Here is a 20,615-nt window from a genome sequence, read left to right as displayed (position 1 = left end):
TGTTAATGTACTTGTTTTTCTATATTTTGAAAAGAGAATTCAGATAGGCCAACATATTATAGTTACATTATGATAGGCAAAGGTAACTTTAACTGCACAAAAATTTTTTCAAAATTCAATGCAGCCATGGCAATTAATGACATTTTCCACCAGGACATATTTGCTTGAATGAATAAATGAATAATTTTAGTGAATAGACATGCCCTGATAGGGAAAACAAAAATTAGAATTTTTTAGTTTGAATTTTTATGGAGGTAGTTTTATTTTTACATTTCTTTCATAAATGTGTCCCAAGGAATTACTGTTATAGCACAGGGTTAGAACTATGCCACTTCTAAGTTCTCTTATAAGAAATAAGATTATATCAGTTGAGTAGATTCAATTTTTTTTATTTTTTTGAGACAGAGTTTCGCTCTTGTTACCCAGGCTGGAGTGCAATGGCACGATCTCGGCTCACCACAACCTCCGCCTCCCGGGTTCAGGCAATTCTCCTGCCTCAGCCTCCTGAGTAGCTGGGATTACAGGCACGCGCCACCATGCCCAGCTAATTTTTTGTAGTTTTAGTAGAGACGGGGTTTCACCATGTTGACCAGGATGGTCTCGATCTCTAGACCTCGTGATCCACCCGCCTCGGCCTCCCACAGTGCTGGGATTACAGGCTTGAGCCACCGCGCCCGGCCAGATTCAATTTTTGATGAATTTTTTTTTGAGACACGGCCTCACTCTGTCACCTAGGCTGGAGTGCAGTGACGTGATCTCAGCTTACTGCAACCTCCGCCTCCTGGGTTCAAGAAATTCTCCTACCTCAGCCCCCCAAGTTGCTGGGACTATAGGCTTGTGCCACCATGCCCAGCTAATCTTTGTATTTTTAGTAGAGACGGGATTTCACTGTTTTAGCCAGGATTGTCTCGATCTCCTGGTCTGCCCACCTCAGCCTACCAAAGTGCTGGGATTACAGGCATGAGCCACCGCACCTGGCCCATTTTTGAGAAATTTTATGCAAATATATGACAAGAGAGATGTATTTTAGGCCCTATCATGCTTGAGATCCAAATAGTCTTTAGAAAGATCCATTACAACTTAGTTACGAGCGTAATGAACACAAAAGTCATTTTTTCTGATGACATGAGTGATCAGAGTCATGGAATCACATAATTTTAGCTCTAAAAAATGAATTACCTTTATTACTTTGTACAGTTATGTAAAGAGTAAATTATTGCTGAATGGGTTGTACATATAAGAGAATCAGGCTTATGATTATAATTTCAGTAATTTTAGAATAAAAGGGACCATAGAAATTATACAGTTTTGCTCTGTTTTTTTTTTAGCAAAAAACCCCTTGAGATCAAGAAATATAAGTCATTCAGTCAGAGACGTAGAGCTCAGGGTTTTCTGAAGTTGAGGTAGGTGGCACGTTAGTATAAACAAAGTTACACTAAAACAGAGCAAGTTCAATTCTAAGCATAGGTTCAGCCTAGTACCCATAATGCTTTTGAACTTTAAAGAATGTTAGGAGTCTTGGAGGAAATATACATTTATGAATATATATACATTTATAAATATATTGCCTTATGAGCCACAGACCAAAGGAAAAAAAGAAAACATCAGCCTGTACCTCAACCCCTTCTACCCCCTTCCAAGTACCACCCCCTGTCACCACAACACAACAGTGCAGATTATTTCAATTCTTCATTCTTAGAACAAAAGTAGTGCTGCTTATGACTTTGCAGCTGGAGGGGCTAAAATTCTAAGCAAGTAAAAATCTAGAAAGTGCAGTGGTGTGTTTTTGCTGAGAAATTTATTTCTTATTGCTATTTTTTGGCTTGTCTGGAGTGAAAAGGAAATAAAAGGTTGAATATTAAATGCTGTCTTATGTTGCAATGGTTGTTAACAATAAACTATAAAAAAGACTATAAAAATCTAATTTAGACTTTATTAAATATATTGAATTTAAAGGTTGTTTTATGTGATGAATAGTAAGTGTAGCTTTCTGCTCTTGTAAAGATGGCTTTATTGAACTATATTTAAGAGATTAAATTTTTTAAAAAGTTTTTTATTAAATCTACTGATGAATTAAAATGAAATGTCAGTATATTACTGTGTGTAAAGAATGTACATGTTTTTGTATATTGCTGCATTCACTAGGTAATATTTTTTAGGTTGTAAGAATGGGCTTCTACAATATATCAAAGAATATATTCAACATGTTGAATGAAAGTAATAATTTTATATCTATAACAATAGAAACATTTGTTGCTCAATTAAGATTAACATGACTTCATATGAATTTATATTTCAGGCTATTTTACTAGATTTTGACTGGAGAAGTACATTTAAAGAAGTGTCTCTTCCCATGGCACACTGCATAATAACTGCAATTGAAAGTTTTTCTGAAAAAATTCTCCAACAAGAACAAAATGAAAGGTCTTCAGCTGTGAGTTATACTATGAACCTTGTAAATGTCCAGCAAGTTTGGCAAGACAGCCATATGTTTCCTGAGGAGGAACGACCAAAGAAAATTGGAAAAGCAAGTATATGAAATCTTTTCAAACTGCTGACTGGCATGATGGGATTTATTTTAGTATACTAGTGTAGTAGATCAAATGGAGTCCCTTGGCAAATAGTTGGTACTCAACCCAGTACCAGTTTTCTTCAGTGGTATCCACAGGCCACTGCTGCCCAAAAGGACTTACACCTGGTGCTAGCTTGTTGCTCCATGAATCTGAGGCAACAAAAAAGGGGCCTCTGTGACTTCATGGGGGGCTGGGAAACACCGGGAAAACCACCTGTTTTTATTACAACTTTGAATGACTCCAGGAAAATTTAGGAGGTTGAAGGAGTTACTGTCTTTTCTTGGTTTGGGAACTTAAAAAATCTTCATTAACACTTTAATGAGCTTTTCACCTCATTAGTATCAGTCTTACATCTCCATAGGTGTTTTGAAAGTCACAGAACACACTGAGAAAATAGGAGGTAAATATAGTCACTTGGCATTAAACCCAGAATGAGTTCAGCAACCTGTGATTGGGATATTCTTAAAAGAGAATTTTTGAAGATGACCTCCTTATTCTGCCACTGTCACACTAAGGCTCCAGAACATTCCCTAGGGATATCTGTTGACTGATATCTGTTGACTGATCTGATGTGGAGACAGGCTTTACTTTTCCATTCACCACACCTCCCTTCTGCCATTAAGAAAGAGAAGATACATAATAAATGGCGAAAGGCTAGACTCATCACTTCTAAAAGTTGCTGACACCCTACCAATAAGAGGATGCTACATGATATTGTTTCTGATTCTTCTAGATTATTTAAATTAAACTAACATTTATATGTGGCATATAATTTAAAAAAACCTTTATGGCAATTTAGCAAAAGAAAATTAGAATAAGTTAAAAAATAATGCAAATGTTAATATCAAGGATATATATTTTCTGAGTCCTACTAACTACAGAGAAAGGTATTATCCTGTAAAGCTGGCTCATGAGTTTTTCATAATGTCTGTCTGGTAAGTATAAGGTTTGAAGGTTATATGTAGAGAAGCATCATTTTGGTATTTCCTTATTTGACATAAAACATTTAACTTTCTGCAACTGAGAAATCGATTATTACAGAGCTGCATCATTATATTTATGTTTGATGCCAAATTCATTATTTAGGAATTTGGCTCCACTGTCCATAAATTAGTTGGTGCTGTCAGGATACAAATAACTCAGTGCCACATTTATTTCTCCCTAGTTTTGTTCTGACATCACAGAAAAACTTGACACAATGCTCCCACTGGCTCTGGCATGCAGAGATGATTCTTTTCAGGAAATTAGAGCAAACTTGATGGAAGCCTGTTGTAAAGTGGCAACAGCTGTCCTGCAGAGACTGCAAGAGAGAGCCAAGGAGGTTCCTTCCAAAGCTCCCCTGAAAAACTTGCACATACTCCTCTCCACAACGGTGTATGTCTTCCAGTACTTCAAGCAATATGATAATTTGATGAAGGAAATTACTAAAAAGTGAGTGTTGTTTAAATTAAGTTGATGGTCACGCTTAAAGAAAGGTGATATCTTTGGATATCACAGGAATGAAATTTTGATAATAAGATTTGAGAAAGAGAAAATAGTCATGAACAGGGTGAATTATTTTCATTTGTCTTTAGGAAATATCAAAAAGATGGAGTATGGGATATGTTAGACCAGATAATAGAAAGAAAGGTACTCTCTCTAAATGCACACTCAAAAGAACCCTAGTAACACCCTAATCCAGTGCAACTATTTTCTGTTGTTATTACATGAGTAAATGTATCCTTTCATTTTGTAAAGTGCATTATACTGACCACACTGAAAAGGAGAAATAAACTTCTTGTCTCATGGAGCAGACTTAGAAAATAAATGCATTGTAATCTATTTTAATGATCAATGTAAACATATTTCAAGACAGCCATTTAGTGGTGAACTGTAATATTTGAAGAGAAAGCATCTGCAGTCTTAATTTTCATGTATTTGTAATCTAAAACTGCAGTATGTTTTCTGAATAGAGATAAAAATGACCACAGGCATTAATTATCACATGGTCTTTCTGGCTGCCCTTACACTCTCTAGATATAGCATGGCTTCTTGCAAAGGAAACATGTGGACTTAGCAGTCCCTTGTGACCCCAAGAATCTATTCTATAATCTTTATCCAGCCTTTATAGCCCATTGGTTATGAAAGAAAACAGTGTAATATTCATAGCTAAAGATAAAAGTAAAATGAATTTGGCTAGGGTGTAACTGTGATATATCTTTAAATTCTTGCAAGTAGTCAGATGTTGTGATTCATGCTTGAATTTATAAACAAAATGTGTCAGAAATCATTTTAATATTTCTGTAGAATTTTAAAAAACAGTTTATGAGATAATTGATATCTACAGAATTATAATTTTTAAAAATAATGTGTTTGTGGGACATTTGATAGCTTTATAAAAGTTGGTTCTGACAAGTGCATGTTGTTCTCTAGTAATAACAATAACCTAATGCCTAAATAATGCACTGATCTCTAATAATAGGCTTACAAAGAACACTTTTATTTTTGAATGATGTATTGACAATACAGTTTGTCTCAAATTGAAGTGTGTATTTGTAGAACAGCAGATGTATGTTTTCAAAGGGCTGTGAAACAAAGACCAGTTTTTTTTTTTTTTTCCTTTTTGGAAAGTGAATGTGGATGCAAACTTCAGCATTAAGAGGAAATGAATGATTGATATCTAATAATCAAAACCATTTGTAGTACTGGAGATTGTTATCTCCTACTACACAGGCCTTAAATCTCTGTCTCTTTGATCATTCTCTCTGAACAGACCCATATTCCTGGTGCCTGTCCAACGATATCAGGAATTCATCAACACTCTACAGTTTCAGGTTACGAACTACTGCGTCAGAGTTTGTGCTACAAGCATTTTACAGGATGCTGAGAGCCACCACTGGGACGACTACAAAGCTTTTTATGAGGTGTGAAGTTAAGTTTACTATCCTTCCTTTTTACACAAATATGTTTTACTGCCTACCTGCTTTCTGGCTAATTAGAAACATGAGTTTGGCATTACTAATACATGAAGGCTGTTAGGATAATATTTTTTAAATATTGAATTCATACTTAGGAAAAACACTGTTTTTAAAAACCTGAAACAAATTAGACATCAGAACTCTCCTTCTGCTTAAAAGTAAAAATAACCTCATTTGAGCTGCAATGTTGCAGTGCTATATAAGTTGGAATATAATGGGATACAATGAAAACTCAAAGAGATAAGAATGCCAAAATGCTACAACCTTGTATTTTTTCCAAAAGGACCAGTTAGTTATGGATATCCTTGCATTTTTTCTTGTTATATATTTCCATCTGTGTTTGATAAATACCTTTTATTAAGCAGTTTTATTCTTTATAATTTTTTTCCTTCTCATCGTATGTTCTTATGAGTGTGCTTTAAGACCCATCTGAGGCTGGGCACAGTGGCTCATGCCTGTAATCCTAGTACCTTGGGAGGCTGAGGTCAGCAGATCACTTGAGGTCAGGGCTTTGAGACCAGCCTGGCCAACATGGTGAAACCCCTTCCGTAGTAAAAATACAAACAATTAGCTGGGTGTGGTGGTGTATTTCTGTAATTCTAGCTACTCAGGAGGCTGAGGCAGGAGAATTGCTTGAACCCGGGAGACGGTGTTGCAATGAGCTGAGATCCAGCCACTGCACTCCAGCCTGGGCAACAGAGGGAGACTCCATCTCAAAAAAAAAAGACTCATCTGATCATTTATAGCTTACCTATTTTCATTTAGCCTATGTTTTGAAATCCCAGATTTTAGCAAATTGAAGCCTAATGATTCCCAGTGCAACCAAACCCAGGATCAATTAAAATTATTCATCATCAAGCTTCATTGGTTTCCCTTCACCTAAATCTCATTGATTATGCACAGACCACAATATTTGAAATTCCTTGAAGTTGATTCCAGGGCAGAGTGAAACATTTATAATATCTTAGTAATCAGGGTTAAAAAAAATGCAACAGCCATGCCCAGCTTCATTACCTTTTCCATTTTACCTTTTCTTCTAGATTGAAGTTTATGACTTTCATTTTCTTGATTGTCCTAATCACTATAACATATTGAGAAAAACATAGTGGAGTTTTATTCAACAGAATCACTCCTGTCACCTTGCAGGCACTGCAGGTTCCTGTGGTTTCATTTATGCCTCAGTTATTATCATAATAAATGTTGCTACAACAGAGAGGAGCAGCTAATAAGAAGCTCTCTTAAAGAACTTTCCACTTTTTCCAAGAACATTTCATCTCTCCTTTAGAGGCCCTTCCCAGAGAGTTTTTCTTTTTGCAAGAGCATCCATATGGAGTTTTCCAAATCTGACATACTTCAGTCATGGAAAGAGCGAGCAGAATGAGAAAGAGAAAGTGGTGTGGTGCAGCTGGTAGCGTGAGATAAGAATGAAAGTATTGGTCTTCCCCTCTCCTGGCAACATCATATTTTCCTTATTTGCCTTGAAGTAAACAGAGTGGTTGAAAATGAATCCGTCTCATGTTTCAAACTATTTCAATATGTCAGTGTACTACTAATGAGCAATTTTATATGATGTTTTCCATGAAGAACAGGTATCATCTCACTATATGTTCAACACAGGGGTGTTATGTTTCCTCTTATGCAAATTGGGAGCTAGAAGAGTTGTACAGTATAAATAAGTGGATGCATTGAGAACCTGTTATTGAAGTTACCAAGTATTTAAAAAAACCAACAAATTACCATGTAACATGCAGCTCTTAGATCTTATGACAAGGCTTTAGCTTCAAAGACGGAAATAACAAGATAGTTACCCTGTGATTACATGGTACTGTAGCTTCCATATACTTACATGGTCAGTAGTTACAATTTAATTGCAGAGTTAGTGGTTGTTATTTATTCTCAGAAAAATAAAGTGATACTGCTTTTTTATGTATCAAAAATAAGAACCTTCTAAAAATAGCACTGATTTTAAACTGTTTTGACAACTGGAGTACCTGACATGGCTTTATCTTGCTTACTGCACCCCTTTCTTCTCCTCTCCCCATTATTCCAACTGATTTGTGAAACAGAACTATTACGTTTTTGGCAGTCCTGCTTTGAGAGGGAAAAAGATGATATCTGCCTGACTGGAGGTGAAGGATATGATAGAGGTCTCAAGGGAACCTATCACCATGTGCAGAGCATAGTAAAGAAATAGTAAAATAATTTACAAGATATGCAGCAATATTTGCTCATGTTTTGTGATAGCAAGTTAGATGCAGATACATTATTTCCATTTTCTAAACTGTCAGGTTGAGAGAGTTAAAGAGTTCTGTATCTCTCTGATGAGGTACTGGTCACGATGGCACAGTGGGTGTTCAAATTACATGTTTAAAATTAAGCTTTTAGTATAGTTGACATCTGCTCAGTTTTAGGAACTTGTGTTTTCCAGTAGTCAAAGAATAAAGAATTGTCTGTTCAAAAATAATACTGAGTGGCTTCTATAATAAAGCCCAGCTGCTTGTTTCCTGATATATAATCTAAATAAAAACTCACATCTGTTTACATTATAGTGGGTCTGCAAAAATAACAGATGTTTACTAGCAGAATACTTTTGAAATGACAACAAATAAGGAAACAGGTCAGAAAAATAAATCAATCACATTTAGTTTAATGAAAACTCTTGCGTACATTGAAGTTGTATGAATTTTAAAAATAATTGTTAGAACAAAGACCTATTGAAATATTTTAAGCATGAATTTTATATTTTAAAAAGTCTTAAAATAAGTATTTTTGACTTTTAAGAGAAGAAATCTGTGTGCCTAAGTTACTTTTATTTCTCATTTATCACTAAATGATAGCTATTAAGGAAGTTTATTCATATTTTGAAGAACATGAGAAATCATTGTGATCATGTTACAATAAGAACCCACACATTGCCATGGGGAAAATTAGTGTAAATCGTTCATATTAGTCACTGTATCAGCTGGGGTCAGTTTCAGTTTAATTTACATGCAACACAATAAATATGAGAAAGTCAAGCATTAAAACTCCTTTCTTAGTTGAAAAAGTATTCATCAAAACACACAACAAAGAAAGCATAAGAAACTGTAACTTTGCTGCTTCAGCATTAGTTTCCCAATGTCTTTTTCTTAGTTTAGATACACATCTAATTAGGAAATCAGAAGCCAGTGGCCAAAGTCCCCACCAGTTTGAACTTGACTCTGACATTTTGATGCCCAAGTTTCTTACCCAAGGAGTACAAATTCTACGCATTTATAAATGCAATATGGAAGTCAGTAGATAATAACTATAAATTATTGTTAAGGTGACTGCAGAAGATATTAGTAATCAAAGAAACTACCGGAAGAGTAATACATAAAGAAAATACTGAAGAGAGTGTCTGCATAAGAAACTATCAACTTTTGACACAACAGAACAACAGATTTTTTTTTAGATGACATTTTTTTGACAAATACAAATAGTGGACAAAGCAGAATTTTTAAGTAAGAGATAATCACTTGGAATATAAGAGGAAATTTTACTAGTTTAACTTTTGGTATATTAACATAATCAAGATAATGCTTGAGGAATGCATTCTAATCTTCCTATTTCAAATAATCATTTGATCTGATTTGAAGAAAATGAGATGAAACTACTAGCATATCTTCCTGAGAGGACGCTTTACCTGATGAATGCTTGTAAATCACTTGAGGCCACCTTCTTTCTGCCTGTTCCCCTTTGCCCTAGCCATTGTTAGCTCTTCCTCTGCAGTCAGAAAATTTGGCACACAGAAGAGATCTGTACTGGGGTGGAAAAGAATGAAAATATGACTCTTTAAAAGTATGAGATGCCATAAAAAAATACTAAGAAATGGTGATAATATGTACCTAGGCTTTAAAGAATCTTGTATACTCAGATTTTTGTGGTTAGCTGTTTCTAGTATTGTTATTTAAATAACATAGGCAAAATAGCCTAATGTAATAATCTTTGATAGTTACCCATCCCCCTTGGTTTCAAGAATGTTTCTAAGAATGCAGTGTCCGAGTTTCTTTTTACTCCTGTCACTTCATTATAATGTGAAATCTGAAACGTTTATAAAATTACGTCAGTGATGCTAATAGGCTCAGAAAAATATACCTACTGAAATGATTTAAATAGATTTTAATTTTAGAAGAATCAGTCCACTGTCTTAAACAAGCTAGCATGACTTTTTCAGCAACTACAAAGCAAGTTGTTTAAAAATAAATTTTAAACCATAGGCTAGGAGTAGGTAAATCAAGGCTATGCTAGGTTAAATATTTGTGGTCTGGATTTGCACTAGAATATCTAGTCTCATAATTTAAATAAAACATCTGTTCCTTTGTCAATAAGGATGTTTTACATCTTGTCAAAAACCTTTGTTGGTCTGCTAGTGTGTCAGACTCTTTAGCTATTTCCTTTCAGCCTGAACTAATTAGGTTCATAGAAAGCAAATTGACATTTTGGAAGACGGAATTCTATGGTTTAACGTGTGGTGGTTTTGCCAGGGGGAAAGATGTTCGTTCTCGATCCAGATGTGGCATTATTTCTGCTGGGCTCTTCATCATGATCTCTGGACCATTCTGCCTCCTAAGTTAGCCCGGGAGATTCTAGCAGAAGTGCTGGAGAAATCTTTGGGTCTACTTGCCTCCAGATATGCCCGTGCTCACCCCAGCCGTAAGAGAACCCCACAGTTAAGGTAATTGAAGTTCTGAAAAACACTGCTTTTCCAGAAAACTTTTTATCAGTTGGTATAAAGCAGAATGTAATTCTGAATCTCATGGCATACTCCTTATATATTTAACATGTTTCTAACATCTGAAAAGAAATCATATTCTATTTTCCTGAGTTATTTAAGTGAAAATATGAAACCTGAATCAAAGTAAATTTGTTCTTTTTACTCCTTAAAATTGTCTGTAGAACCCACTTGTTTCTAAAGAATGATTCAAGGTATCTTATAATCTAGGACATAGATCTACAAATGTTACTAAGATAAAAATAGAAAATTAAGGCCCTGAAATTGATAACAAAGCATCCATGCCATGATGGAGCAGTCAATTTGACTAATTTGATTTTGAGCTTCTAGGCAACCAGGAGATTTTAGTTGTTTTTTCTTAAGCCTTTAAATATAGAAGTTTATCTTCATTAAGAAAACTATTTCGTGTAATTATTTTTCTTCCTAGTATATTCTAACTCTTTTTTTCCTTTTATTTCATTGTTTATTAGAAAAGCCAGTTCAACAAAGTATGAAATCACAGAAAATGAGGAGCAACAGTCACTGAGTATTAAATAAGGCTGAATTTATAGTACAATTCTATGAGTTATCTAGGCAATGAATATATGAATGTGCTTACAAGACTACAAAGGTCTTGTATGTATATGAAGAAAAGGTTTTTGTTGTAAATATTCTGTGTAATATGATTCAGACTTTTTAGGTAGAATTAAGTTTTTTCAGATATATTTTACAAGAAACCTACAGACATCGGAGGCTTTTTAGGCTTTTTTTTTTTTTTTTTTTGGCAGGAGGAATCATTTCCTGATCATGTTCTTGTAAAGCATACTGCCATTTGAAGGGCATTTAGGTCCTGCTGCAGTGTTTCATAAATATGGTATTTTGCACAGGCTGTTTTGAATTACTGACCAGACTTTTCAAAAAAATTGAACTCTGAAGAATAGATGGAAAATTCCTTTTGAAAGCAAAGAATACCTTCATTCTTTTCCTTAGGTAGCATAAATCACTTTTGATTATGAAATGGCAAGTCATTATGAGATATTTGTGAAATCAGCTTTACTGTTAGCTCATGAAATAGGTAGAAATGGGTCATATATTTAATTAATTAACTGTACAATGGAGACTTTTGGTTTTTATTTTCTGTGTGGCTGCATAAAAATGTCATGCAATGCTAGAAGTATTTCTTCTAGTTTTTATAAGTAAAATATATAAATAATTTTATTTGACTGGTTAATCCTAAACTACCATTATTATGGAAATCGGATTGTGTTTGTGTGTGTGTGTGTGTGTGTGTGTGTGTGTGTGTGTCTACATATATGTTGGATTAGTCATTATTTATCTAGCAATTACAAAAAGCATATACAAACTAAAATTAAACCTTTGTAAAGGCCATTATTGATTATTTTTGTATTCCAGTAGCCTCCAAATGTCACATAACCAAGCCATATATACAATTTATATATGTGTCATATATTATTAATGTATAATATGTATTATATATAATAAATTTGAGGCAAAAGTGTCATGAAAGATCCTCAAACTTGCATTTTTCTTATCGCTTCAAACTTTTCATCTTCTGTTTCTTCACCCCTGAATTTAAAAGAAAAAAAGAAGAAACAAACTAAGATCTGTTCAATTTAGTTATATGCCAAAATAATAATTAAAAAGATCTTTGGGTCCCTATTAAAACTCAAGAAGATGAAAACAAAGAAATAAGTCTGTGAGCAAGATAAATAATACAGCATATTTTCCATATATTTAATATTAAACACTTCTGAAACTATAGGCTTCTTGATTGGAGCTTTGTCTTTTCTTCTCATTTCCCACTTGCTAGGAGAACATGTTGCCAATCTTGTAATTTTTTTTTGACAGCTTACACATGATTGAGGAGAATTGTTTTGTCCTCGAATTTTAACCTATCATGCATATATATGGATAATAGCAAATTTTTCTTTTCATCTAGCTTCTCTTTTGCTTAGTGTAATTTCTGGGATCTCTTGAATTTCTTGAACAGAATCCTAATAATGTAAAATAAACATTTTTTTAAAAGCACCCCTAAAACACTATTACAGAGCTCACCATCCCTAAAAATAATGGTATTGTGGGTCACCTAACCTAGAAACTCAAAGAGTGTCTTGTATGCTTTTTATTTGGTTTTGATCTCTGAAGCTCCAGTGTCTAACTGAATTTTTCTATTCGTATGTATGCTTATTATAAGAGATATGAATCAATGTGCCTACCAAGCAGAAACATTATTTTGTTTAACATGATTTCCTTTTCTTTCTTTCCAACAGACTTGATGTCACAACAATTTTAATATGCACTGAGAACATGTTATGGTCAGTTTGTACATCTGTACAAAAACTTTTGAATCCTCATGAGCATACAGATAATACAATTTTTAAAATTCATACCCATTGTAATAATCTGTTTACAACATTAGTCATTTTGACTTCACCATTAACAGAATTATATAAGTAAGTATCAAATGGATTTTCCTTTTACCTATTATGATATATAATAATGTGATTAACAAAGTTATTTTCAAACACTTATTGAATAACGTGAAATTACAAGTAGAAATCTTTTGAAGTGCATTTTTGAGACTGTGAACTAGGCCATTTATTAAAACTAACACCAACCAACAGGGGGTTCATAATTCTCAATGCAACTCAGTGCCCAAAAATGTGTTATGTCTCTATTGGTCAATCCCATTCAGCTGATAAAGTTCTGATACAATCAGGAACATTTTTAGCTTCACAATTTGGGTTGTTTAAATGATCAAATTATATTGACGGCCTAATTATCGCAGTGATTTTTTGATATTCTATGAAAAGGAAAACTATATTTGAGATGTACCTCAACTAGTAATGGCAAATGGAAATAGAATTAATAATTACATTTTTTAAATGTGGAAATATTTTACTTAGCTCAACAAATAAGATTTAGAGAAATCTAGAAACATTTAATTACTTTTGATTTCTTGTTAATTCATATCTGTAATGTTACAGAGGAGGTTAGAAGAGTCTAATAATAAAACATTAATACCATTTTGTTTATAACCTCCTCCACTTTCATTTTTTAACTACATAATTGTATCTTCATGGGTAGTAAAAATTTTACATATGTCTATTTCTAAGGATAAATCAGGTCAAGTGTTTCTTTGCAAAACATTCTGGTAAAAGCAATATACAAATCTTAATTTTCCATAAATGTTGAGACATTTGTATTTGATATCCCTAAGGTAATTAACTGCTTTGATTTCAGCTTCCATGTAATTTTTACCTACTCTGACTTTCAATAAGCCCATTGTTTACTGAGTGTTCCTTCTAGCAACCCAAGTTGAGAGCTACTTTTAGAAATGGAGAATTCTTTCAGAAAGGGAAAGAAACAGTGAGATAAATTGCCATACGGTTGATATTATGTACATAATGGTTCATAATCATAAAAAGCTCAAGTCTGAAGCCCATAATAAATCCTAGAAAACTAAACTGATTTACCATAGATGAAAAAATTGCTATGCTCTTAGTTCAATGCGTCATTTCATCTAAGAGGAAGGCCCTGTGAAAATCAGGAACAAAGTTGACAAATTTCATGGATTGGTCATGGTGAGCAATATTGAATTTCATGCTTTGTCACAGATGAATTGAAAAATTTTAGCCCCCCCAATGCATTTGTAAAACAAATAAATTATTATCAAAGAGTGCATATTTTAATAATAATGTAACATACATTCATTTTTGTTAACCTATGGCTTTTTGATACATTTTTTAACAACTATGCAAGTACTCAAATCTCTATGATTTGTGCATTAGATATTGCACTGTAACCTCATTCAGCAAATTTAAATTGCTAATTTCAACCAGGATTACAGAACATTTTACGCTAAGCACTGCCTCTGGTTTATCTTAATATAAAACATAGATAGCCATATTGCTTTGAAGCATGAACAAAAACCTAAATATATTTTAATTCTTTTTAAATATTTCTTAGTTCAAAAAATTTCAAAAGTTTTATCCATTGATGTTTGTTTAAATGTCATGATTGTTTTCTTAGACTATAAATCTAATCTTTGAAATATACTTTGCTTTGTATTGACAAAGGAAATCTACAAGGCAGCATGTTCTTTGCCAACTAGAGAAAAATATATTTGTGTGTTGCAAAAACGCTGTTGACTTATTGAGCTTTTTTGCACATCCAAGATAAGAATCTGTCATACTATTAGCATGTTAGAAAAAACTGTTAATCTCACATTAAAAAATTAAATCACATTCTTTGAGGAATTGGTGAAAAGCAGCCATCAAATATTAATAGTATTGAATTTTTATAAACTGTACCTGTTATTTGTCACTCTGTGTGATATGCCCTTTTAGAAGGTGACTGCCTTTATTTCAAGTAGTTCTAACAGAAAAACTAAATGTGTTTTCCTTTCTGAGCTTAGCATAGGACCACCAAATCCCTGGATAGGAGTACATGATTGTAAAGTCTTTTCAGGAAAAATGAAACCTGTTTGCAAAAATATGTGTTCTTTTTTAACTCGCCTTTATAGATTTCTGTTAGAATGTTGTAAAAGGAGTACTTCAGCTTTGTTCTCCAGGGAAAGGAACCTGCTGAAACGGAAAATATTCACCGTGTATTTTCCGAAGTGCTTATCACTTATAATTATTTCATAAAGGCTGTTAAACTGCAGGTTGAGAAGCATATTCACATACATGTTCATACACATACCCACACAGTGGTTTCATATGTTGCATTTTGAGTGCATAGACTTTAGTTTTAGTTCATGTATAGCAGATTAAAAATTAATTACTAGAATATTGCGTAAAGGTAATTTAGTTTCAATTCAACAATTGTTGTTGCCTCTCTAGCCCCTATAGTTAAAGACAAGGGATATAACAATGAGCAAGATGTAGTATCTGTCACAAGTAATTTAAGAACAGCTGATGAAATTTTTTGTTTTAAATTGAAATAATATTGTCCTCCCTAAATCTACAATAAAAGGTAGAATGAAATAATAAATTTCATATCTATATCTAATTTCTATATCTTCATTTACCCAAATGTTTTGATATATTATATCAAAAGTCCTAATAGTAGAAACTTCCTGAAAGCATGCTATCTCAACATTTAATAAGATGGAAGTGTGGGATTTCAATACAACTGCCAACAAACCATGCAAAGGCTAGAGTCTTCAGAAATACGCCAGAAGGCGGATCACTAAGCCAAGGAATAGCAGCCTCATCTTGGGGTCCATTTGTTGTCACTCATAGGCTTTTTAATCACCAAATTCCAATGCTCTGTTTATAGTTCTGTTTCAAACTAATGTTATGCCTTTTGAGGTTATGGCCTTATCCTTTTTTTAAAAAAGAAACTATTTCACTCTTTCTCAGAAAACAAAATAGGCCTTTGCTTTTCTACCTCAGGAGTGGTGGCACACCTTGGAAAATAGGCAGGTCCTCAAAATGTTAAGCATAGAATATGCTTATGTGAAATGTTGAGCATATCATCATATGCCCCAACAATGAATATATTATGTCCACACAAAAATTTGTGTGGGAGTGTTCAAAATGTTATGTCCATACAAAAATTTGTATAGCAGCATTTTTCAAAATAACACAATGTGGAAGCAGCCAAATGTCCATCAACAAGTCAATGGATACATAAAATGTGGCATATCCATATAGTGGAATATTATTCAGCAATAAAGAGGAATAAAGTGCTGATTCATGCTGCCACAGGGATGAACCTCAAAAACATGCTAAATGAAAAAAGCCAGACACAAGAGCCCACATATCATTTGATTCTATTTATTAGAAATGTCCAGAATAGGCAAATCCATAGAGACAGAGTAGATCAATGATTACCAGAAGCTGAGGGGAGGAGGGAATGGGGAGTGACTGCTAATGGATACAGGGTTTCATTTGAGAATAAAATATTCTAAAATTAGATACTTATGAAGGTTATGCAGTTCCATGAATATAGTATAAGCCATCTAATTGTATACTCTAAATGGGGAAATCTTTTGGCATATTAATTATATATCTCAACAAAGTTGTGAAAACAAATGGAAATTGAAATATATTTAAAATGTTTTTTTTTAAAAAAGACATCTGGCAGAATGCAAAATTTTCCAGAAAGTAAAGTTTCTTGTCTTAGCCATTTTGTTTAAGTTCAGTGACTCCCTTTATCCACCTTCCTCTAAACATTATTTTTAAAGGGAAATCTCATTTTTAAAAAATACAAAATTCAACAGCTTTATGTGTCATCCTAATAAGGTTAAAATACTCAAAAAGAGCCAATCATTAATTTAGAAAAGGGCTGCTCCTAGAACATTCGACTGGCTGGCTCCTGGTGTACCCCGAGGTCTGGTCTTTCTCTCTCTCCATCTCATGTTCTTTTCTGAGCCTGCCCTTTGGCTGTCTACCACCCACAACTGTTCTTCATAGATGGCCCTCCTTTTAAGTAAGGAAGGTTTGGTAATACCTTTCATTCATACTTTCTTTCTTTTACCATGTATTTACCATGTACCTACTATGGGCCTAGCATTGTACCAGTCATTCTCTAACCTCGAATTCTCATTTGCTGACCTCAAATAGTTATCTTCATCATGAGAAATTCAAGGCATTTAAATGTCATTTAATGACATTTAGGCAACAACTTATAGTCTCCGGTATAATGCTGGATTTTGAAAGCAAAGCAGCGACTTAGAATTCTTTTTAATATCTTGAATTTGGTATTCACAGATAATTTTCTGTGATTCTAGGGCCATCAGAAAGGTTCACATGTCCTCAGTTATCTCAAGCTTTCCAGTGTTATCTTAGTCATTCAGTTTCACACTATCTCTGCCCTTTCTAAGGTTGTGGTCTTCTCTTGGTATTATTTACTGAATGCCTCCAATGGCCCAGGCACTATGGTAGGCACAGATGACTCAAGAAGTCTAACCTGACCCTCCACTCACATAGAACTTACATCCTTGGGCTACCTTAATTCAGTCATGGAGGTTTATTCCATTAGCATCATATTATGAGACCCATTTCTCCTGGGAGGACAGCCAAAAGCAACATGGCACAAGAGAAGCATAAAACCCAGCTAACTCTTTTTAGTTCATCAGCTGTTCTCACTTTTGATGTGCATTGGGTTTTATCTCCTTTCAGCATCTGGCTACATAAGCCTAAAGAGCTGATCAGTTTTTTAAAGAAAAAAAAAATGAATGCTGGCAACATAGGTGTAGATCAGAGAGCCCAGAGAGAGTGAATCTAGGACAGAGTGCTGGCATGGTCAGCACAGAGGCTGTATGTTGCTAATGCTAAGAAGAGGCATGGTTAGTTGAGGTTGGAGGAAGGGCAAAGGCAAGGAATTTTCCAAAATTCACTCTTTTCCCCTTAAGCAAAGTCATCTTTCCAGTGTGTTCATTTGGGAATGTGAAGAAATGTATCCTGTTTCAAACTTATAGACATTTATTTTTAAGAAAGTATTTAAATTTGCTGTATCAAAATTCTTTTATGTCTCGTGAAAAATATAATTCTATGGCTCATACAATTGTATTTTACTCTCCGCTATGAATTATTTAGAGCATCCTGTCTTTTAACTGTATACCAAAACATCATTAGAGGTTATCTAATAGCTAGCTCATAATTTCATTCTCCCATTGAGGCTTGTGGGCCAATTTTCACCCTGTTATACTCTCTAGAATAATGAAACTAATTTGGGATCTTGCTGTGGAATTAAATGCTCATACAGATCTCACTCCCTTTGAGACCATAAACATCTGCCATAATATCGCTTATAGCCACATAACCTTACTATAACCAGTATGACTGAGAAACTGTCAGTGGGGTAAAAGAGTTTAGGTACTGGCAGAAATGCTCAGATAAATACCATATTGCCAGTGGTTTGTCGTCTAAGAAATTTGGGTACTAAATCACCATGCTATTGTTATTAGATCCTCCATTATTTTGTCTAGTTGTGAGGATAAAACTGTAGCTAGGCAACCATTTAGACTATAAGGAATTTCATGTCCATTTTGAAATGGCCATAGACTTTTTAAGGATCAATTTCTAACTGCTGTTATTATAATGATATCTTATTTATATAGAGCACTTACTGTGTACAAGGCATTTTGCTAAATCCTTTAAATACATTATTCCACTTAATCTTCACACTGACCCTGTGAGGTGATTTACTATTTTAATCCCCATTTTACAAATGAGAAAACTGAGGGTAAATATATTGCCACTAGCATTGCCTGTTAATAAAAGCACATTCAGGATATAAGCCCAGGCCCTCTGGCTTCGGTTCCTGCATGTGCCCATACACCACCTCTATATAACCTTTGATGACCTTACCCTTGGGGTATGGAGCAGATAAAAAAGTAATGGAAAGGAGTTGGAGGCAGAGTTAAATTCTATAAAGAAACAGACCAAAATTAGGGCATAGAGAGGGGATGAGGTTGTAAAAGGCATTATAGTTTAGGCAGGGTAGTGAGAGAAGACTTAGTAGAGAAGCTTTGGAGGTAGAGCAATCAATGGAGCTACCTGAACACAACAGTGAAGTATTCATTCTTAGAGAAATGAGGTGGCCCTCAGATAACCAGACAAATAGGGATTTTATGCAAAGGGATTAAAGTGGAAGGGAAAGTAGGCGTAGGCTATGAGAAAGGCTACAAAGATATGTAGTATCTTTGTCCACATTCTCCAGTTCCCCTGCTGTCTCATCAAGCGTTCTATGTCTTGTCCCATCCTTCTCTCGGAGTCTTTCTCTTCCTTTGAGACTGCCTTTCTCTCCAGGCCGCTTGTTGCGTCCCCTGTCAGACTGTACTGGCACCCTCCTTTTCTTTGCTCTCCAGCAGTTGCATGGTCCTCCTCATACCCTCACTCTCTTGGGCTCTATCCAGACTCTGGTACATTTTTAGAGACTATCACTCACTTCTCCTTTTATACCCTTTGACAATCCCACTCTTTGTCCAATCTTGGACAACTCCTTCTTTCACCCTTCTCCACTTTAATCAAGCCCCTGATCTTGTCCTATTTGTTTGTTAGCAGACGGCCTTGCCCCTATACTTCTCCAAGAAAATCCACACCATCATGAATGCACTTTAACTTCTCATCTCTGTTCCTAATAATAATTTTTCTCCCCACTCACCTCTACATCCTTTGATTACTGTCTGATCAATATATCTCTTTTCCCAATTAAAGGAAATCTTTGTACCTGACTCTTGATTACATTTACCTCCTACTCATGGCGTTTTAAATATTCTTTCTATCTTGTCTTGTGGCTCCTTCCCGAAAACGTTTCCTGGGTTAAAAAATGTTCCTCCATTACTATTGTGTTTTCCTTCTAAAACAGTTTTCATTCATTGTCTACTTTTATACCTACCACTCACTCGGTGCATTGCAATTGGACTTCTACCCTCAGCATGCTAAACTAACATGGGCAGAGTCATCCATACACACCCAATTGCTAACTCCAATGGATTCAGTCATTTTCTTTTCTCTTGGCTTCTCTAACTTCTTTTTTGGGGGGTAAGTTCATCCATATGGCTATACCATTATGTGATGACTTCCACATTGATATCTTCAAACCAGACAGCTCTTGTATGTGCTGTATCAGTAAATCCAAATTCCTATTGGATGCCTTGTACTTCAGATGTCTGTAGCCCCCTTAACATATCTAAAACTAAGTAAAATACTTGCAGTGTATCCTAAGCTTCTTTCTTTTCCTTAATTTTCTCCTTCTATCTCTCCACTTATACCATCGCCAGCCCCATGTCATTAGGAGATGAATAGTGTTTGTTCCGTTAATTTAACATGTTTTATATTTGTCTCGTACTTTCTATCTCCTATCTCTTACCTTGGTTCAGCGTCTTATCCTCTCTCACCTGTCTACTACAATATCATCTTCATTATCTCCCTCCCTCCTGCCTGACTTTTTCCAGTCTGTTCTCCTTACTACTGCTGAAGTGATTTTTCTAGGATACAAAACTGCTGGTGTTAATCCCATACTATAAACTCTTCAGTGATTCTTTATTGCTGGTACTAAGTCCAAACTCCTTAGAAAAATGTATCTTTGTACTTGGTCTGGCTTCTGCTTACTTCTCTAGCTCAGGCAGTGGAATGCATGCAATGGAAATATTACAGCCTGATTTTGAAGCCTATTTAAGGAATGTTTGTTTTGATCTGAGATTTAGTGAGAAAAAAAAGCCTTTTAAAGAAGAGATGATATATTAAAAGTCTAAAAAAGGTCCAAGTCTATTTAACTAGAAGATGTTCTATTTAGCAAGACAACCAGGGGGATAGAAAGGTCAAATTTGGGCCGGGCGCGGTGGCTCAAGCCTGTAATCCCAGCACTTTGGGAGGC

General features: G+C 34.6%; 1 protein-coding gene across 9 annotated transcripts in view; it reads left to right on the top strand.

Moving 5' to 3' along the window:
- KIAA0825 (KIAA0825 ortholog) overlaps positions 1-20,615 on the top strand; it is a 443,396-nt gene that overhangs the window by 117,448 nt on the left and 305,333 nt on the right. For all 9 annotated transcript variants that reach the window (XM_037733314.1, XM_037733312.1, XM_037733313.1 and 6 more), the window contains 5 exons: positions 2,300-2,527; positions 3,739-4,004; positions 5,326-5,476; positions 10,036-10,226; positions 12,554-12,736. In XM_037733314.1, coding sequence (XP_037589242.1) covers positions 2,300-2,527; positions 3,739-4,004; positions 5,326-5,476; positions 10,036-10,226; positions 12,554-12,736 — 1,019 coding nt within the window. The remainder of the gene's footprint in view (positions 1-2,299; positions 2,528-3,738; positions 4,005-5,325; positions 5,477-10,035; positions 10,227-12,553; positions 12,737-20,615) is intronic.

This window comes from Cebus imitator, unplaced genomic scaffold (genome assembly GCF_001604975.1).
Source record: "Cebus imitator isolate Cc_AM_T3 unplaced genomic scaffold, Cebus_imitator-1.0 Scaffold515, whole genome shotgun sequence".
In the NCBI taxonomy this organism is placed as follows: Eukaryota; Metazoa; Chordata; class Mammalia; order Primates; family Cebidae; genus Cebus; species Cebus imitator.
This window is presented reverse-complemented; position numbering and strand designations above follow the sequence as displayed.